Below are 20,389 nucleotides of genomic sequence, written 5' to 3' on the forward strand. Positions count from 1 at the left end.
TAATATTGTTATAGACCCTAAAAAGAATGAGAAATGATCTTGAATAATGACTTATATAGGCTAATAGAAGGATCTTGGAGAAGCTGCAACCAGCCCCATGGACTCATGGTTATTGCATGTTTCTAGACCAGGGGTCAGTAACCCCTGGCACGTGCCACAAGCGGCATATGTGCGTCCCTGGAGCTGCCTCCTCCTTTGGAAGGGTCGCGAGGCTGGGCCTGTTCTGCAGAGCCGAGGTTGTGCAGCCGGCGCACGTGGCATGCTGGGGCCCGGGCTGTGCCACGCTGCTCCCTATAAGCTGTGTGTGGGTGCAGGGAGTCCCTTTCCCAGTGCTCCACTGTGCCTAGCAGGGCTGGCGCCAGCCCTGGGCTCTGCCTCTCCCAGGCCCGGAGCCGCAGGCAAAGTGCTGGGCCACGCAGGGAAGAGACTATGCTTCCCCCTCCCCACCTCTCCTCACCCCAGCTGCCCTGCTAGTGTGCATTAACTGAAGAAGGATGTGGGGCAGGATGGGAGGGGGTAGGGGTTGCACTGAGGGGGATGAGGTGATGCAAGGGATCAGGCTGGGGGGATCCTGGGGCTGGAGCGAGGGAAGATGTGAGGAGGAGGGATACAACTTTACTTTGCAGAATCTGCACTTCATCCTCTCACCTTTTCTGCGTTATTGCCCCCAAACTCCCTTCCAGGTACTGTCCTCCTCACCATGTCCTGCACATTGAACCCCTCACTTTTTTGTTCCCATCCCAGAGCCGGAGGGGGTCCACAAAATCCACTAACTCTAGAACCCCAGAAAAGTAAAGTAAATCTGGCCTATGGGAAGCCCTATACCTCACTCCTTCCTGTCTCTTCTCTTCACCTCGTGGGGGACTAGAGTGCCAGAAGTGTGAGGCATCTCGGTTGGGGGCCACATCAATGAGGGTTGGAGGTTTTAGGAGGTTTGTGGTTTTTTTTGCTTTTCCCTTGTGTGGTCCAACACCTTTTTTTTTTTTTTTTTTTTTTTTTTTTTTTTCCCTTCTGCAAGTCAGTGACTCCAAATCAAAAAGGTTCCCTACCCCTGCCACAAACGAAGAAAACCTTGAAACCTTTTGTGTTGGACATAATATTTTACTTCATTTAAAATGAAGTTTGATAAATTAACATGAGAGGGTTAAAATGCTTAATCGGTTCAATAATTTAATTACATAATTAGGCCTGAGCCATATTGCTAGTGCTGCAGCTGGGGAGAATGGTTTAATTTAAAGGTGAGTTTCCATTAGCAACTGGTAGTCTGCGGAAAGGTTTGCATTGACCCAGGTGGTCCATGGAGTGCGTGGTGGAGAGAGCCCCTCCCTTCCCGGGAGAACGGGGCAGGAGGATTAAATCTTGGCATGCTGCTTTGGAAAGATTGCTAACCCCGTTATAGACCATGAAATGAATCCTGCCAAGGGGATGAGTTTTCAGTGCAAAGAGGGAGGATGGGAGGGTTCTCAGCAAGGGTTAATTGCTAAAACTTAAAATCATTTGTGATTCTTTCAGGAGGTGGACGTTGTGGTAGCCCCATGTCGGGGATTCCAGTCTGCAGAGGTCATCTTGGGAGAGTATGTGAACAATGTCCTACCTGTCGTCACCTTTGCCATCAGTGAGGCAAAACTCTCAGCATCTGATGAACGTGAACTGCGGGAAATAAAAGAGAAATTCTCTTTGCCTGTTTTCTTTTGCAAAGTGCCAGAGTCCGAGGCTGAGCTGATCTCTCCCAAGAAGGCTGAGAATGAGAAGTCATCCCTGTATTGTCAGCTGATGGACCTAGACTATCTGAGTACTAACCACTGCAGCTGTGGGGCCCCTAGTTCTGATGCCAAAGCCCAGAGCATGCTGGTGGAGCAGGTGGAGAAATTCCGCCTCCTGAGCACTTTCTCCAGGCAGGTACTGCAGAAGCACCTGGTGGATGCAGCCACCATTCTGAACCTGGTGCACTGCCGCTGCTTGGACATCTTCATCAACCAGGCTTTTGATATGCAGCGAGACTTGCAGATCACCCCAAAACGGCTGGAGTACACCCGCAAAAAGGAGAATGAGCTCTATGAGTCTCTGATGGCTATTGCTAATCGCAAGCAAGAGGAGATGAAGGACATGATCATAGAGACTCTCAATAACATGAAAGAGGAGCTGCTGGAAGATGCTGCTAACATGGAATTCAAAGGTAATGTCTGAGAACTCCTTGCCAGAGGATGGTGTGAAGTCCAAGACTGTAAGAGGGTTTAAAAAAAAAAAAAAGCTAGATAAACTGTAGAGCATAGGTCATCAGTAGCTGCTAGCCAGGATGGGCAGGGAAGAGGTTCCTCCGCTCATGCCGGTTCTGCTCTGATTCTGCTTTTGAAATGTACAAGAGCCTGCTCCACACTCCCTGTGGGGCTTCTGCTTTTGAACTGGAGCAAGAGCCCAGAAGGGCTTTTGCTACAGTTCAAAGGCAGAGGTGCCCTTATTGACTAATTGAACAGTTGATGGAAATCCCATCGACTATTCGATTAGTTAATGAATCTAAATTTAACATCCCTAATATAAAAGGGATGTCCGGTTTAGGGTTACAACTAACCATTTAACCAGTAAGTGGATGCTTATCTGTGAATGGTATCAGTTACACTCAGCAAAGCTGCCTCCCTGGGTGTTGAGCAGGCAGCCCTTGGCCGCCCCTGTTCTGGAGAGAAGGGTTAACTTCAAAGCCCACAGCAAAACTTGATACTGAAGAACCTGCAGCACAGGTCACCATGTAACCACTAAGATTTTCAGCAGTTGCACAGTTACCCTATTACATGATTTTTAACATCCCTAGTATAAATGGGGCTCAGAGATCTGCCTTCCTGTATCACCTCTTTTGCATCATCTAGTCTGTAAAGCAAACAATTTGTATAGTTGTCTACACTGGAGTGTTGTTCTCCCCACCCCCCAAGCATATCACAGAAGTAGGCCTTAACACAAGACAAGACCAGGAATGCCAGATTTCTAATTCATTCTGATAGTAACTCATCCTGTGTAGACCAGGACACACTACTTAGGTCTGGCCTGCACTAAAAAGTTAGCTTGACTTGGCTACCTTGTTGAGAAATCCATGCCTGTGAGCAATATAACTGAGCAGATCTAAACTCTGGTGTAGACCTCAATATGTCAATGGAAGAATTCTTCTATCTGTTGTCTCGCAGGGAGGTGGATTTCCCATGCTGACAAGAGCCCTTCCCATGTGTATAGGTACTGGCTGCACAAGACTAGAACAGCACTGGAGCTGTGCCGCTGTTGGGTTTCGGGTGTAGATAAGCTGTAGGCCTTAATGTCCCATCTTGCAATGGGAGACAATAATTGCCGTTCCTCCTTGGGGAATAGTTGTGAGAAGAACTATAGTAAAAATCAACATGCAAAATCAAGAAATGCAGGTTTGTCAACACCAAAGCATTTTACAGATTCATCTTGCCTTTGTCAAATTGTTGGTCAAAAAGCCTAAATTGTTTCAGAATTTTCTTGGAACGTGTCACTCTGACCTCTTGTAATCTACTTCATAGGGAAGTTGCTTTTTTATTTATATATACAAGTTATTTATTTATGCTTTTATTTATATTTGTTTTAATTTATTTTTGTTTATTGATGTGTATTTATTTATTTATATATACATACATAAACAAACTTGTAAAAAGTACTCTAAAACCTTTTGTTTGATCGCAAAATATTGTTTTGACTTTTCAACTGCCAAAATTGAGAAAACTATAGTCCTTTTTAATTGTCAGTGAACTGAAACTTTACTGGTTGGCCTAGCTGTAGTTGTGAGTAATGTTCCCTCTAATGCTTTCCATCCATGTGCATAATGAATTTTATGTGCACCAATATTGAGACTGTGGATGTGCACCAACAATAGAAACAAACCCTATATATTTTTAAAAGTTACTACAGGGATAATTATTCCAGCCAGGACAGATTAGGCATTTTAGAACTCATCACAGTATTCAAATAATTAAATTTAAGCATAACAGAAATAAAAAATTAGGAAATGCATAGACCAGGAGGGAGGCTGGGCGGTGAGTGTGTGTAGGGTTGCCAGGCGCCCGGCATTTTCGCCTCCTGGCCAGGGGAAAAATTCAGAAAATACCAGACATTTTAGGTGTCTGGTATTTCCTGATTTTTTTTTTTTTTTTTTTTAAGTGGACAGGAGCCGAAAATACTGGACTGTCCAGGTGAATACTGGACACCTGGCAACCCTAGTGGCACAAGAATGAGCAGCGCTTGAAAGACAGCTGTGTGGCTACACAGCTTAGAGGGAACTCGGGTTGTGAGGACTAATTGTAAATCTCTTAAAGACTCTACCCTGCACTCCTAGAACTGAAAGTCCCTTTCTTCCCCTTTCATAGGTGAGGTCTGTTCTCTTAAACAGCTTTACAGTATTGAACCCTCAAAATAAAAATAAAACACTTTTGTACAGGTCCCTGGCTACCTTACCACTGTTTTTATTTCCTGTTCACCTTTGGGCTGTCACCTGATGTTGTGACTACGCTGATGTTTCGAAGGATGATATGCAAATTCCACAGGAATTTGCGTATCTTGTTCCAACCTCACTTTCAAAAGTGAAAGGGGTGTGTGTGTGTGTGTGTGTGTGTGTGTGTGTGTGTGTGTGTTGCAACCTCCCCTTTTTCGAAAAGCCACATAAAGCTCATTTTTTGAGGAAGAGTGGCTTTTTGAAAAAGGGGGGGAAGGTTTGCCAAAAATTCCGTGTTGTGACTACTTTCACTTTCAAAAACTCTGCTTTTGAAAGTGAAATCGGAAGAAGATATGCCAATTCCCACAGAATTTGCATATCCTCTTTTTGAAACTTCAGCGTAGTCTAGACATAGCCTGAATGTATGATCTAGTTCCTAAAACTGTTTGTTTGCCATGCTCAATGCACGGAAGAACGCATGGTGTGGGTTTTAACTAGCCTGCAGTTTTACTGGTGAGATTACATCCAAAGATCCCATCAGGGGACAAGGCAGTCACGGAGTCCACACTGATCCTTTGTCAATTCTTAGGGTGCTCCAGCTGCAGGAGAAGCCAGCCATCACACTAGACAGTGCCTCCAGTGACCCACTATAATCCTTGCCATTTTGGGGGGGTTGAGGTGACCTCTGCAGCAAGACAGCACTGTCATAAAATGCAATTGCTGTGTGGCAGTGTCTGCCTCTGGGTTGCATGTTCCCCGGGATGGGGAAATAGGCATGTTGATCCATCTCTTAAGGAGGGAGCCTTCAGATGCCCTCTGTTACCACTTTGGATCTGGAGCCTAAATCAGTGAATTCCATAGCTGTGCACCTTCCAGAATGTGCAGCCGCTACAGAATTTTCACATGGGTTCTGACTCTGGCTTCCAGGAGCAGAATTCCAGCCTTCCTGTTGCCCAAATCTCAACCTGTAGTCTTCTCTGGGGAAGACAAAAGCCCAAATCAATCTTGACCAATGGGGTGGAATGGGGGAAAAATTCTTTCACGGCCCCAGAGTGGTGACTAGCATTGCCCACAGTGTCCTGATAAGGAAGGGTTGGCTGTTGGGAGCTAGAGAGCAGAAAGCGGCCCTTAGCACAGGGCTTCAAATCTTGTGCCAAAACCTGCTCGCTCCTCTGGAAGTTGTGTGGGCAGGAAATCTCCCAGGATTTGGTCCAGCCTGTCCTTTTAGTCCTCTCCCATCATGGAGCAACTGCCAAGCTCAACCCTGGCTTCCCTCTTTTGGAAAGGCCTGCTCTTGCAAACTGAACACCATGGAGGGTGTTCTAGCTTTTGAAGATGCATGTTTTCTCAGTGCACTTTCTAGTGAGATGTAGCTTCTTTTGGTAGCTTTTGGCTCCTGGAGAGACTGGGGTAGACTTTAAGTAACTAACGCTCTGAGTCTTTTTGGTCTGGGGCACTAGGACGGTCCCATGATTAGCAACAAATGGATGCTTTGATGTGGCATATACTTGGAGACTTTCTCTTGCTTGTCCGGCAATGATATGTGGTTACGTTTGGTCCTGCAGGAAGGAACCTTGAGATGGAAATGCCCTTTGAAGTGACATGAAGGGGTTTTCCGCTTCAAACAAAATTGAAAATAGCTTCCAATTGTAAGATTGGAGGAAGTTATTTGCTTTTCTCTTACCTTCAGATAGCACTTAGTGTTCTAAAGAGGCTTTTACGTTTCTAGACTTGCACTTTTGATTTTCTTTTAAAGCTAGGAAACAAATTGCATGCAGACTTCTAGGCGAGCTGGAAGGTGTGGAATAGAGCACCTGCTATCAAGTGGAGGATGAGTATGTGCAATATTATGTAGCCTGATTTTTGTGTGTGTGGTGCAGTCACCATTGGTTAGTGAGAGATTATTCTGTGACTTACGTAAAATGATAGAATGTTTGTTTTGTAAGTACAGCTATCATCACTACCTGTTACTCTATACTGCAGTGTTGTTTGAGCTAACTCTGCTTGAGGCAGGGTGGTCACACCGAATTTAACACTTACCTGGCGTAGAGTTTTTGTTTTACTTGTCCTGGAGTAATGGAATTCCCTCTGCATTACTAGCTTGAACAGAGCAGCATGAAACTTCAGTTTCAATTTAATCATGGCTTTCTACATAAAGATGCATTCTTCTTGGTTGTCTTAACCTTAATACGCATTCCTCAACTCAGGGATGTAGGTTTCATTTTTAGAAGGTACACACTACAGATTTTTAAGTAATTTATTTTGAAAGCCATTCAGATAAGTTGTAGAGCTCTATCAGAAAATGAATGATTGGTTTACTTCATTTATCAAAGGTAACTGAAGCAGTTCACCTCCTAGGCCGTGTCCAGACTCAGGGGTTTTTTCGGGAAAAGTAGCCTTTTCCTGAAAAAACTTCCCCTGCGTCCAGACTCAAGCCACGTTCTTTCGAAATTAATTCGAAAGAACGCAGCTTTTCTTTCGATGGCGGTAAACCTCGTTTCACGAGGAAGAACGCCTTCCTTCGAAAGTTCCTCTTTCGAAGGAAGGCGTTCTTCAATGTAAAGAGGCCGTCTTCGAAAGAGAGCATCCAGACTCGCTGGGTGCTCTCTTTCGAAAAAGCGGATTTCTCTTTCGAAAGATCCGCCTGCAGTCTAGACGCGATCTTTCGAAAGAGGCTCTTTCGAAAAATGCTTTAGAAAGAGCCTCTTTCGAAAGAAGCCTGCAGTCTAGACATAGCCCTAGTGACTTCACAAATATCTGCTTCAATTTAACAGGTTAATCATTAATGTTTGGAGGATTCTCTTGCCATGCAGTATTAGGAGAACATCACCACACAGACCATTTAAATTGTTGTATTTAACTAAAACAACATTATGTATTCTGGATATATATTTTTTTTCTTCTACAGCAAGCAAGTATATTTTACCAAAACAAGAACATGCATTTTTAATTTAAACGTTCAAGTTTTTGAAAATCAAATTTGCTTTTGTTAAAATAGTCAGTTTAATTTTCATTTAAAAATGTCAGCCAGGTCAACATGAGAAATTTAAAATATTGGCTTCCATTCATTGAACTCTTTGAAACTTTAGTCTTGTAGAGAGAGGTAAGAGATTGTCTGTGCACACACATTTACTGAGGGACAATAGGATGGAGGCCTGTTATTTCTTACCTCTACGTATTTAAAAACATGTTTGCTGTTAACAAGCGCGGTAGCTCTGGAGACACACAGCCACAATTTGAGAACTGTAAAACTAAGCATCTCTGGTATCTTTTTTAGACCAGTGATGTTCACGTTAAGAGTTGTGACACAGTACTGGGTGGCAGAATGACAGGCAATAGTTTGCCTTGCTGTAGTGTAAGCCACAGAGGTGCTGTGGCAGGTTTCCTCCCTGTCCTGGCACTGCAGACCCTGCTGTGACCCAGGAGCGGCCAGCAGCTGGTCCAGCTCTTAGGCATGGCTGGATGGGGCTCTCTGCATGGCCTCCACTGGCTGCTGGCAACTTGTGAGGTGTAGTCTGCAGTGCCGGGTCAGGCATGAAGCCTGCATTAGCACCCTTTCTGCACTGCTAACGGGGAGCTGGCAGAGGAACGCCCAGGCCCCAACCTTGAGCAGCAATCCCTGCCCCAGCCCTGAGCCTTTCTAAACCCTGATCCACCACCTCCACTCCAAACACCATCTGCATTCCGCCCCAGAAACTGCACCCCCCAGATGGGGCCTGCACTCACCCTGAAACCCACCCCTACTCCAGCCCAGAGCTGCTTCTCATACTCTGAACACCTCTCTTTCTCCCCCCCACCCCCCGCCTGGAACCCCTATTACGCTCCAAAACCCTCATCCTACCCCACCCCAGAACCTGCATGCCCAAATGAAGCCCTCTTCTCCTCTTCCTCCCCTCCCCCCCCCATCCTGGCCCCACCCCATAGTCCTCACTCTAGTGAAGATATAATTGTTGGGTCGTGGTCATCTACAGTTTTTTCTTCTACTGGATTGCAAGGAAAACAGTTTGAAAATCACTGTTCTAGATTGAGCACTGAGTTCCACTGGGTAGATATTTAGGTTAATCTTTCTAATAGATACAGAAGCCCTAGGAATTCTATAAAATTGGGTCCCTAATCTATGAACTATTGGAAATCATTTACAAAACTTTTCTTTCGAATTAGAATTGAGAATTCCCTGTTCCATGATGAGATCTTTTGAGCTATGATGGAGCTATGATGTATCTCAATTACATCTATCTTTACATAGGCTTTTTTCCCCTCAAAGCATTTTATCAAAAAATCCAATTTAAATCATTTCCATTTTTTAAAATTTTTATCTGCCGGGCTAATGGCTAGTGAGCTAGAGGTTTTTAAAGCGCCGTTTAACTGGAGCTAGAGACTTGGTGTGCATGCGGTTGGGTTATGGGCAGCACTTGCTGCCAGTTGCACTTGGAGTTAGACCTAGCCCAAGGACTTGTATGTTCTGTGACCAAACTACAATCAGGTATGACTGCACCTTGGAGGCGAGCCTGCAACTAGTGTTAATCTAGCTAGCACAGCTACAAGTAGCAGCAAAGACATGACAGCACTGGCTAGCAATACAAGTATGTATCCAGAGTCTCTGGTAAGCTTGCATAGCATCTTCATTGCTTTTCTTTTAGCTGCTTTTGCAACTGTGAAGCTTGTGTGAGTGTATCCCTAATTCCGCTCTAATCACGCCGTCAATTACAGTGTAGACATGCTGCAGTTGGCCTTCTGTTTGTACATGTGGACTTTCAGGAGCATGTAAAACCAGACTCTGCTCATATGATGACTGATAATATTTGAGAATGTGCTATGAGAAGAAAGGTGGAGTCTCCTCTTGTGGCCTGGGATGTCATTAGGCAGTCGCTTGATTTGTTTTAAAGAAGCTAAAATCTCCCTCTGGATTTTATGTTCAAATACAGATCTCCAGCCTAACCTCTGAGCACTGTGTGCGTGTACTGAGCCAGTTTCAGTAGCAACTTACTAGCTCAATAGCTATCAAAAAACACTTGGCATTTGTATGTTAGGCAACATAAACCCCCCAGATAATCTTTCTGTGATGTGAGAAATCTGGAGGAACTGAGGTACAGCAATCGGTGATTTGCATGAGACCTTATTTTTAACAGTAGAGTTGAGACTGGATTTCAGTTCTGACTGGAAAATGGTTCTAATGTTCCCTCAAAATTTATTCCATACATGGACGGAAAAGATTAATGTGCACCAAGGTTATGTGCACCACCAGTAAAAACATACAACTGTGCTATGGGTGTTGTGCTCAGCAGTGTGGCATTTAAATCTCTCGAGTATCTGCACAAGCACACCACTCTCAAGGAGTGCGGGCTGAGAGGTGCATTTGAAATCAGAGGCCAGGGTAATCTTGTCACCTTCCATCTTGAGGATTAGATGGAAGATTGGCAAGTGTATCACGGGAAAATGAAGCATACCACAGCCCTCTGAAAACGAGTCTTCGTCTCTAATTGGGAGCCAATTATAAGTTCCTTGAGGCTGGGAGACCGTTTTGTTCAGTGTCTTTACAGAGTCTGATAAATGGGGCCCTGTTCTATGACATAACACTAATGCTACTATTAATAGTAATCCTGTAAATGTCAAGAAGCGGGCAGGAGCATTGTAGTAGTGTGTATGGTATTAGCACAGGCTATTAAGTTGGCTTGAAATTGCAGTAGAATAGGCAAGGGATTAAAAAGTACATTCAGAGACTTGAATCTCTAACTTTTGTGCGGTTAGTGGTAACTTTTCAGTCAATTTAATGTGAAAGAACTAAAAATTTGTGTCAGAAAATGAACTGGCTGGGGGTGAGATTATGGCTTTGGAAAGTCTGAGAATCATGGAGTTAAAGAGATTAATGGTTTGTCTTCTCCCTCTCCTCTCTACTTAGTCAACCCCTGCACTATTCGAATGTGTTCAAGAACTCTCTTCAGAGGAGTAGCCGTGTTAGTCTGTAACTGGAAAAACTTTAAACAACAAATAGTTTTAGCAGCACCTTAAAGTCTAACAAAACATCTACATGTTTTGTTAGTCTTTAGGTGCTACTGGACTATATGTTGTTGTTAGTTTTTCCTCTTAGAGACTAACTCAGCTCCCCTTCTAAGATGTAGATGGTTGTTCATCTTTTAAGAAACAGCTAATAGTCTAGCAGTACCTTAAAGTTTTACCTTCTTTCTGTCAGCAAAGTTGTTACATACGTAGAAATGCTTTGCTTGTATCTCTTTTTTTTTTTAAAAGCCTGTAAACATTTGCTAGCAGAATGGTTGGCAAAATATTTAGTCAAGAGCAGGAATGTATAAAACTTTTCTAATGTTTTTCTTATTGAGGTGCAAACACAGACAAGGACACAATTAACTTTGTTTAAAAGTGAGAACCTCTGGCGGTCAAATGGTGACTAGTTGGCCTTTCACATTAGTCTTGGGTCTTAGATCTAGTATGTGGCCCACAAAGGATGCATGCTTGTAGAACAAGCTTACACAACTTCTAAGCCAGTTTTGTTAACACTTGATTTATGGATAGGGTGAAACTCCTGCTCCTTATAGACCATTAAACAGTCTGGTCTGTAGAGCGGTGTTTCTTAAACATTTTAAGATGGAGGAACACTGAACAATAATTTTTCTTATGAGGAATACCAAGGATTTTTTTTTGTTGAGCACGCCCCCCCCCCCCCCCAAAAAAAAAAGGCAGGGGAATGGCCTTTAAGGGCAGCCATTTCGAACTCTGTTCTCCGCGGCACACCAGTGTACCATGAAACAAAGTTTAAGAAACACTGCTATAGAGGTATTCTTAGTTCCTCTTATATAAAAACTGCAGAAATCATGACTCTCCCAACCAAGTTAAAACCATGTTAAACTGTTTAACGTGGCATCTGCCACAAGGCCTTTTCCTGACTCATTTTTGAAAGAACACTGCTAATCATAATACTTGAGAAGATCACCTATTTCCTCCCTGCCTCCCCGAAGTAAAACAAAACTAAAGCCCTCCCTTCAGTCTGTTACTATCTTTCTTTAGGAGTAGTGGAGGGGCTGCTGTCCACATTGTGAAAGCAAGCTAGTTGAAACAGACCATTGATAACAGCAGTTTGTCCAATAGCATGGATGGATCCTAAGGGTCAAAACTCAAGATAATTAGTGTAAGAAGCGGGGTGTGTGTGTGTGTGTGTGTGTGTGTGTGTGTGTGTGTGTGTGTGTGTGGAGAGGGGGGGGTTACACACTATCCATACAAATCCGTAGTAGGATTGTGCTGTAGCTGCTTTGCAACACACACGAGCAGCAGTTTGTCATGTTCGACTGTGAATAATACAATTGTGATAGCCTGTGTGTCCTGTCTGTACAAAGCTTTCCTTCCTTCCTGCAGACATTATAATTCCTGAGAATGGGGAGCCGGTGAGTTCCAAAGACATTAAATGTTGCATGAAGCAAATCCAAGAACTGATCATTTCTCGCCTAAACCAAGCGGTTGCCAACAAATTGATAAGCTCCGTAGACTACTTGCGTGAAAGCTTTGTGGGGACTCTAGAGAGATGCCTGAGGAGTCTGGAGAAATCTCAGGATGTTTCAGCACATATCACAAGCAATTATCTCAAACAGGTATGGTAGGCTCCAACAATTGCTGAGAATGGTCTTAGCATAACTCCTCTTACAAAGAATTTTGTTGGGCTGTCACAGCAAAACTTGATCTTCATCCTGATAGAATAAGAGAGTAGCGCTAAAAACCAAGGAAGAGTTGGGCGAGACTATACTGTACAAGCCCTACTAAAATCATTAGCAACAGAAACCTGTGAAGAACTGACTTAGTGGTTATGGGAAAGGGGCTAGAATTGGGGAACCATAGATTCTGTTCTTAGCATTACTTGGCCGTGCTGTGTAATCTCTCTGCCAAGTCACTCAACTGCCCTCTTGAGTTTCCTCAGTCTGTGGCAAAGATTAAATACATGGAGTGGTCTGGTCAGGTAGGCTGGGAACTGTGTGCAACATCAGCTATATATGATTGCCAGAGACAAGATATAAGACTTTTGGGACCAGTGCTCTTATTTTTCTAGGTAGGTTTTCCATTCTAAACCTGACTCAACCAAGTCATCATTCCTACTTTGCTCATATTTTTCCTCTCCTCACTCCAGATACTAAATGCAGCTTATCACGTAGAAGTCACTTTTCACTCGGGCTCATCAGTAACCAGAATGCTATGGGAACAGCTCAAACAGGTAGGAATTGTTGGATTACAAATGCTGCAGGGATTGCTCATGAAGGCTGATACTAAATATTAATAACTTCTGCTTGTCTGTTCTGTAGAATCTTGCTACTTTCTACAAAGCATCAATGTGCAAATAAATCATGTGTCTTGTAAATGTTGGATGCTTCACAAAGCAAAGAATTGATTTGACCGTTACTATTTACATGCAAATACATTTGCATGTAACTATTTATTGTTCATACAAACCACTGTCATTAAGTGTCCATGTTAATGTCACTCTTTATGCATGAGATTGGATTCTTTTGGGACTGAGCCTGCACTCTGAATACCACCTTGTTCCTCATAGTTGCATGTATTGAGGCGTGGGGGGGGGGGAGTAGCAACATCTGCAGTCAGTTCCTTATCTCCTGTTGCAGTACCTGAATGGGTGTTCCTTGCTTTGTGCAGCTAGTTCACTTTTATTTTTTTGTTGGAGGGGAAAAGTGCTTAGTCACAGTCTAGTTTTAAGTTTCTTTGCCAGTTGGCTTTAGTTATTGAATCTTACAATAGTGATGAGATTCCTTCTACACAAGGCATCTTTCTTGTACAAGGCAGACCTCAAGTCGCTGCACCAGCTATGCCTGTGAATGGCTGGCATTCTCAATGCCTGTTGCGCATGGGAGCTGTGGGGGTCTGGCAGAGTTCAGAAAAGGCTCTCTCGAGAGAGGCACTGGAAGATCATCGGGGAGGCGGAGCAGCCCAGCTGGTACTCCACTATTTGTCATCTTCACAGTCCATACTAGCCATGGTAGCACTGGTCTCCCTACAAGTGAACTTCAGGTGCAGCTGGCTCTGTCTCCTTAGCGATAGGGAGCAAGAGGGAACTTGGGGTACAGGTGTGGCCCCAGCAAAACACTGCTGTTGAAAAGGAACTGGACTTGTGTGCATAGAGCGTCTGCATGCCATGAGTAAAAGCTGAGTTGCCCACACAGCTTGAAGAACCATATTTGCTCTTCTTTTTTTAATCCAATTCTGCCCTCGATGAACCCTAGAAAGATTTCCACAGGTGTAGGTAGTAGCGTATGAGGCCCGAGGGCAAGATTTGGCCTTTTGGTTGAATGTTATTATCCTGTTCTGTTAGATAATTCAGCGGATTACATGGGTCAGCCCTCCTGCTATCACCGTGGAGTGGAAGCGGAAAGTAGCTCAGGATGCTATTGAGAGCCTCAGTGCATCCAAACTGGCCAAGAGCATCTGCAGCCAATTCCGGACCAGGCTCAACAGCTCTCATGAGGCTTTTGCCGCCTCTCTGCGACAGGTAGGTGTGAGACTCGGAGTTGGGCAGCGCATATGCAGAGCACCATAAGGAGAAACATGGGGGTTTCTGGACAGTGCTGCCCCTAGAACTTGCACAGCTGAGGTGGCCAAAGGGTGGGAAGCCTGGCATTGAAGAGAATAGTTAGCCCATTGCTGTCCTAAGTGTGGAAGTGTTGCCTGCCTCGTGGGAGACGCTCCGGCTTGTGATGCTCAGGCTTTATCAGCATGGCAGGCCAACTTTGAGTCCTCCCTGCAATGAAGTGGGTGCCTTAATGAAATGACCCATCTCTAATACTCCAGTGTTTTACCTTACTTTCACCTTTTTGCTTCTGTGAGGCATGTGATCATGTAGAATGACTCTCACATACCCTCCCTGGCCTTCTGTCTTGGTAGCTAGAGGCTGGCCATTCAGGCAGGCTGGAGAAAACAGAAGACCTTTGGCTGAAGGTACGGAAAGACCATGCCCCGCGGCTAGCACGCCTGTCACTGGAGAGCAGGTCCCTGCAGGATGCGTTGTTACACGGTGAGCACTTACACCCGCTCTTTCGAGTGTCTCTTGGGAGGGTGTGTCTTGGATTGGTTCTGTCCTGCTCCTGCAGGAGTCAGAGGAGCAAGGGGGACTCCTCAACTAGCTGTAGATAATTATAACAGTGTTGGCTGGATCAGTAACTCTCTTCTGACTTTGTTTCTACTTGACATATGCCAGCTGGCTCGATGTATTTGGTGTGGTTGCTCAGTCCTGCAGGGCCATGAAAAGGAAAAACTTGGCCCATCTTCCACAACATCCTCTACTGGGAAACAGGGATGTAAAAGTGTAACCATTTAAATGGTTAACTGTTTGTTATGGTTACATGCTGGCTTCCGGGGAGTCAGCTTCTCTGAGGGCTCCACAATATAACTCTTATACTGAAGATCTGCGGGGAAGCCTCCCCAGCAGTAGGACAGCAACCCCTACTGGCCTTGCCCCCAGGGTGAAGTTATACTGCAGAGCCTGCAGCTTGTGTTGCTGGGGAATCACTAGGATTTTTAGCCCTGACAGAGTTACACTTTTAAACTCTTTTTTACATTGCTAGTGGAAAGTCTGAGCAGGAGCAATAGGATGATTGGATAGCAAAAAACCAATTAGTTCTGTAAATGCTGAACTAGGGATGTTAACTTTTTAACCAGAATTAACTTGTTAAACACTGTGTTTAACCAGTTAACCCTGGAGCAGCCCCCTGACTGCAGCATGCCATGGTAAGCTGCATTGGCTGGGCTGGTAGTTACTAGATAAACATGCTGATAAGGCTGATGCTTACTGGATAACTGGTTAACTCTTTACATCCTGTTCAGAACTGGGAGAGCTCTGTAGAAATTTTACAGAATTTTTTGCAAGGCTGGTTTAAAACAAAACAATTTGTGGGCCTACCAAGAACTTTTAGGCACGATAAAGATTTAGAGACTTGTTTTGAAGACTTACTCTGAAAACTACATATTTTGTTAGTCTATAAAGTGCTACCAGACCATTTGTTTTGTCTTTTTCTTAAAACTATGGAAGACTTCTCGGGATGATTCGTAGGCTTGATAATGGGATACACACCCTTCAGTCCCTATGGTTATGGAATCAAACCCCGCCTTTGTGGGTACTGACCAAAACATTTGTTAGACAGTTCTGTGGCTTGTGTGCCAGAGACTGGAAGGCAAATGATGTTCGCTTATGGATAGGTGTCCCTTCCCCACAGTACCACAACTGGTGCTATTTGTCTCCTATGTGGGCAATGTCAGAGGAGGCAAAGGATGGACTTAGCAATGAAGATAAAGCTCCCCTTTTCCTGTTTAGTACCTCCACAAATGGCATGAGTCACTGTTGCAGAAGAGTCCAGAGACAGCTCGTGCAGCCACAGCTGTTACTTTTCTGCATGCATATAAATATTGTGGTCTACACCAGTGTCAGTTTATCCCTGACCTAACAATTTAAACTGCCTGATTTCAAGAAGGATCCACGCCCCTCCCCTTGAACTGTGAAATACTAGTTCTGTCCCATGGTATCATCCTAGCAAGAAACTTATGCTAGAGTGGGGAGAATGTGGAAGCTTTACCTCTGATCAGAGTGACGCTTTGTTTATTCACAGGTAAACCGAAGCTAGGTCGTGAACTGGGCCGAGGGCAGTACGGAGTGGTGTACTTGTGTGATAGCTGGGGGGGCCATTTTCCATGTGCACTCAAATCCGTTGTCCCTCCAGACGAGAAGCACTGGAATGACCTTGCACTTGAGTTTCACTATATGAGGTGTGTAACTGGTAAAACTTCTCCTCTGATCTACAAATGTCAGCTGAGCCAGGTTAAATTTCAGTAGCTACAAGTACTGGCTTGCATGGCTTGAGGCAGAGACTTTGGTCCCATGTAGTTCCCTGCCACTCTCAGTGACTTAGTGCTGAGGGTTGCCACTAAATGCTGCACAACTTTCAGTGGGAACTATAACTGGCAGTGCTACTTGTGGAACAGATAAGACTATTCAAAAAAACATAACGGCCATACTGGGTCAGACCAAAGGTCTAACTAGCCCACTATCCTGTCTGCTGACAGTGGCCAATGCCAGATGCCCCAGAGTGAGGGAACACAACAGGGAATCCTCACGCAATTCCTCTCCTGTCACCCATTTCCAGACAAAGCTCGCCTGCTGCCCCACCTCCTCTTTCCTCGGGCTAATTCTCTTCGGTCTGCAATACTCCCATCCCCTGTGCCTTCATGCAGTGAAGTACAAGTTAGTATTGCGTAGAGCTGCACAATTCTCATTGCTCTGGATTTGGTATCTTCCCTTCAATGACAAGTGAGCACTTTCTGCCAAAACATGCTAGTTCCATGTTCGCTGCAGGGCAGACCTCACCATGCGGTGAACTGAGGCGGCCGCCTCAAGTGCCAGACTGGGGGGGAGGGCGGGGCGCTAGGACCCAGAGTGTAGAAAATTGTCTGCTGCTGGTGCAGCGAGGCGGCATGGGGGCATCATTTCAGCTCCCTGCCTCAGGTGCCAAAATATTGTGGGCTGGCCCTGGTTCACTGAAAAAAATCAGTGGGACTACAATGTAGGAAATATAACCAATGCATAGAGCTGCCTCTGCTGCAACGCAGACCTCCTGTTACAGCATGCACTCAGTAATCTGTCCTTTGCTATAACATGGTGGTGGTAGCAATGAGCAGCCTCCAGTTATCCCTTGTTTGCCCTATTGCCCTTGTTTAGAGCCTAGATCAGGGCTACTCAACTTTCGAAGATCCCAGGGGTTACAATGATATAGCATACACTGAGGGCTGCAACTTAAGTGTTGTTGCATATACATACATACATACATACATACATACATATGCAAATAGCTTCTTTCACACTGACGGGCATGAATACAAAGATTAAGGCAAGACTACACAACACTCAGGCCCCATTTAAGTCAGTTCTGCTGATATTAATAAAATGCAATATTTACCTGATTTCCACCCATATGACAGCACTATTAGGGCTTGTCTAGACTGCATTCCTCTCTCGAAAGAGGAATACAAATGAAGCAGATCGAAAATTCAAATGAAGGGCAGATTTACAAATCTTGTGCTTCATTTGCATAATTGCTTGCAAGCACTTTTTCAAAACGGTTTTTCAACCCCCCTTCCTCCTGCTCAGCCTAGATGGGGGGTTCTTTTGGGGGGGGGGGACCTTTTTTGAAAACCTGTACACCCCATTTTTTTTCAGGAGTATGGGTTCTTTCAAAAAAGGTGGGTTTGCTTTTGTTTTGCTTTGTTCTTTTAGGAAAGAACCCTGTCTAGACTGCGGGTTTTTTCCGAAAAACCCTTTCGAAAAAGCACTCACATGATTATGTAAATGAAGTGCGAGATTTGTAAATCCATGCTTCATTTGAATTTTCCATCTGCTTAATTTACATTCCTCTTTGGAGAGAGGAATGCAGTCTAGATGTAACCTTAATGAGTAATGTCAGTCCAGGAATTTAACTACTAAAACGCATATCAACAGAAGGCCATTATATTGACTACCTTTTTGTTTTGGCTCCCACCCATGGACCGCAAAGAAACAGGCTGTGGGCAGCATGTTGAGTAGCCCCGGCTTAGAAGATGATTTACAAGGAGATATGGCTTGATTTAAGAGGGAAGGAGGGGAATTAGGCAGAATTGTAGGCTGTGGGAATATAGTCACAGTGGCTACCTGTTGTACTGTTTTTTTTTGTTTGTTTGTTTGTTTTTTCTCCAGGTCTTTACCAAAGCATGAGCGACTGGTAGATCTCCATGGGTCGGTGATAGATTATGGCTATGGGGGAGGCTCCAGCATTGCGGTCCTATTGATAATGGAACGGTTACACAGAGATCTCTATACAGGACTAAGGGTGAGAATAAAGTGATCCGTCTGTTTAGCTCTTTCTGGTGTCCTTTTCCTCAATGTATTTATAACTGACTCATAGCAAATATGTGCTGAGCAATACATGACAGGCATACCGTGCATTTGCATGCCATCTCGGCAGCACTCAAAAGTGCTTACAATGGAAAATTACTTATCTGTGACAGTTGTAGATTTTGTGTTTTTTAGGTAAAATTAAGGTTTGATTAGCTTTGGTCTGTGGTTGAAATAGCCAGTAAGCCTAATGCTAAAGTGGACAGTCTATCCCTGATTTGCAAAATCTGGACTACAGAACAACCATAAAAATACATTTAAGCAGATAGTGCAGAACAAATGTAATCTCATTTTTAATTGGGGAAGTTCCTAAAACATTGTAGCTCCATTCAATGTTCCTTCTAACTTTTTTTCATCTATGCATGGAATACATTTTATGTGCACCAAGGCATGTGTGGATGTGCACAACCAGTAGAAATACATGCTAGTGGCTGTGAGCGCCCTGCTAATCAGCTGGGCAGCATTTGAATCGCTCCTGGGTGTCTGCCCAAGCGCACAGCTTCCAGGGAATATTGGCTCTTGCATTGCTGACATGGTGTAAAGGGACCTTAGTGTAGCTGAGAATTCAGGCCTGCAAAGTAGAAGAAGCTGTTGACCTGTCTTAGGCTACTCTAGTGCCAGTGTGTTGGATAGTAGAAGTCCCTTAAAATAGAAGTCAATATCTAAGGCTCAAATGATAGATGGAATTGGTACTTCAATTTTGCAAGTTGTAATGCTCAGCTTGTTTGGGAGATGTCCTGTTCGGGTGACTTTTTGGATTGCCGTTCTGCAGCACTGTACGTGTAAAAACCCCTTTCAGCTGAGTGTGCTTTTGGTAAATCACTTCACCCATGCTGTCAACCTGAAGTGCATCCACTGTCTGGCAGAACAGTATAATAGACTATTTAGACCAGAAAGTGAAGAAAACTCTTTAACTTGACAAACCCAAGCTGAACACAATTGGTGCTTCAAACTCCTGTGAACAGAACAAAGTGGGATGCTGTGCCCTATGTCAGTATAACAGTGAAATGGACAAAAGCTAGTTTGGTTTAAACACAGTAGGGGATAGAATATGGGACCTAAAAAACCCTAGATTGTGTATTGCAATGATGTTTCATTTCATGTCTATCTTAAGTAGTCCTCTAAAACCAAGATCTTCCTGAAGGAGAAATTTTCGGAGCGGAGCACAATGGCAGTATTGTAATAATTACATAATGCTTTAATGTGGCTGAGACTGGTGTTCTATGTTTGATCTGGCCTGTGTTGGTAAAGGTGGCATAAGAGATGCTGCACTGCTTGATCTTTAGCAGCTGACAACTTGGAATGTCTCGCTAGCTTTTTTTCAGAAGTCATGTGGCTTTTTTGCTGGTGGCCCATCCATCTCTTTCATCTTGCTGCCTGCAGTGCTGGTTGCCTCCATTATGCTGTCATGCCAATTTAGCCGCCACTTCAGGAGTAAACAGTGGGAGTGTAGCAGCATGTTTTGTTACTAATCAAAAGAACTAAGCAGACTAGGGTAAGCGGATACCATGTTCAGAACTTAATGAAACTAAAGTGCCAGGATGCTAGTATCAAAAGTCCATTTCATTAGCTGGTATTCACCCATGGCTCCTTGTATTGTTAGAAGGGCTGCTTTGTAGCTAGACAGTATTTATGGAGAAGAACAAAGAAATCTCACAAACACAAAAGTGTAACTTATATTAATAGGGTTAGTAAATCCTCCTCCGTGTGTTGCTTCCTCAGGCGGGGTTGGTGTTGGAGACACGATTGCAGATTGCCTTGGATGTAGTTGAGGGGATCCGGTTTCTTCACAGTCAGGGGCTTGTTCATCGGGACATCAAACTTAAAAATGTATTGGTAAGAGAAAGGGGTTTTTTAATACTTTGCTTTCTTTTGGTTAGTCCCTAAAAGCCTCTTATTCTCTCTGCTGCCAAAGAGGAACTGAAATTGTTTTTCATTTACAGGCAGTCCCCGGGTTACGTACAAGATAGGGACTGTAGGTTTGTTCTTAAGTTGAATTTGTATGTAAGTCGGAACTGGTACATATTGTAGGG

At 44.1% G+C, this 20,389-nt stretch overlaps 1 protein-coding gene across 2 annotated transcripts in view; it reads left to right on the forward strand.

The window, feature by feature from the left end:
- DSTYK (dual serine/threonine and tyrosine protein kinase) overlaps nucleotides 1-20,389 on the forward strand; it is a 71,311-nt gene that overhangs the window by 40,762 nt on the left and 10,160 nt on the right. For both annotated transcript variants that reach the window (XM_075910508.1, XM_075910509.1), the window contains exons 3-10: nucleotides 1,513-2,176; nucleotides 11,798-12,030; nucleotides 12,561-12,644; nucleotides 13,755-13,931; nucleotides 14,324-14,453; nucleotides 16,042-16,198; nucleotides 18,159-18,291; nucleotides 20,079-20,192. In XM_075910508.1, coding sequence (XP_075766623.1) covers nucleotides 1,513-2,176; nucleotides 11,798-12,030; nucleotides 12,561-12,644; nucleotides 13,755-13,931; nucleotides 14,324-14,453; nucleotides 16,042-16,198; nucleotides 18,159-18,291; nucleotides 20,079-20,192 — 1,692 coding nt within the window. The remainder of the gene's footprint in view (nucleotides 1-1,512; nucleotides 2,177-11,797; nucleotides 12,031-12,560; nucleotides 12,645-13,754; nucleotides 13,932-14,323; nucleotides 14,454-16,041; nucleotides 16,199-18,158; nucleotides 18,292-20,078; nucleotides 20,193-20,389) is intronic.

The sequence above is a fragment of the Pelodiscus sinensis genome, chromosome 27, assembly GCF_049634645.1.
Source record: "Pelodiscus sinensis isolate JC-2024 chromosome 27, ASM4963464v1, whole genome shotgun sequence".
NCBI lineage: Eukaryota > Metazoa > Chordata > Testudines > Trionychidae > Pelodiscus > Pelodiscus sinensis.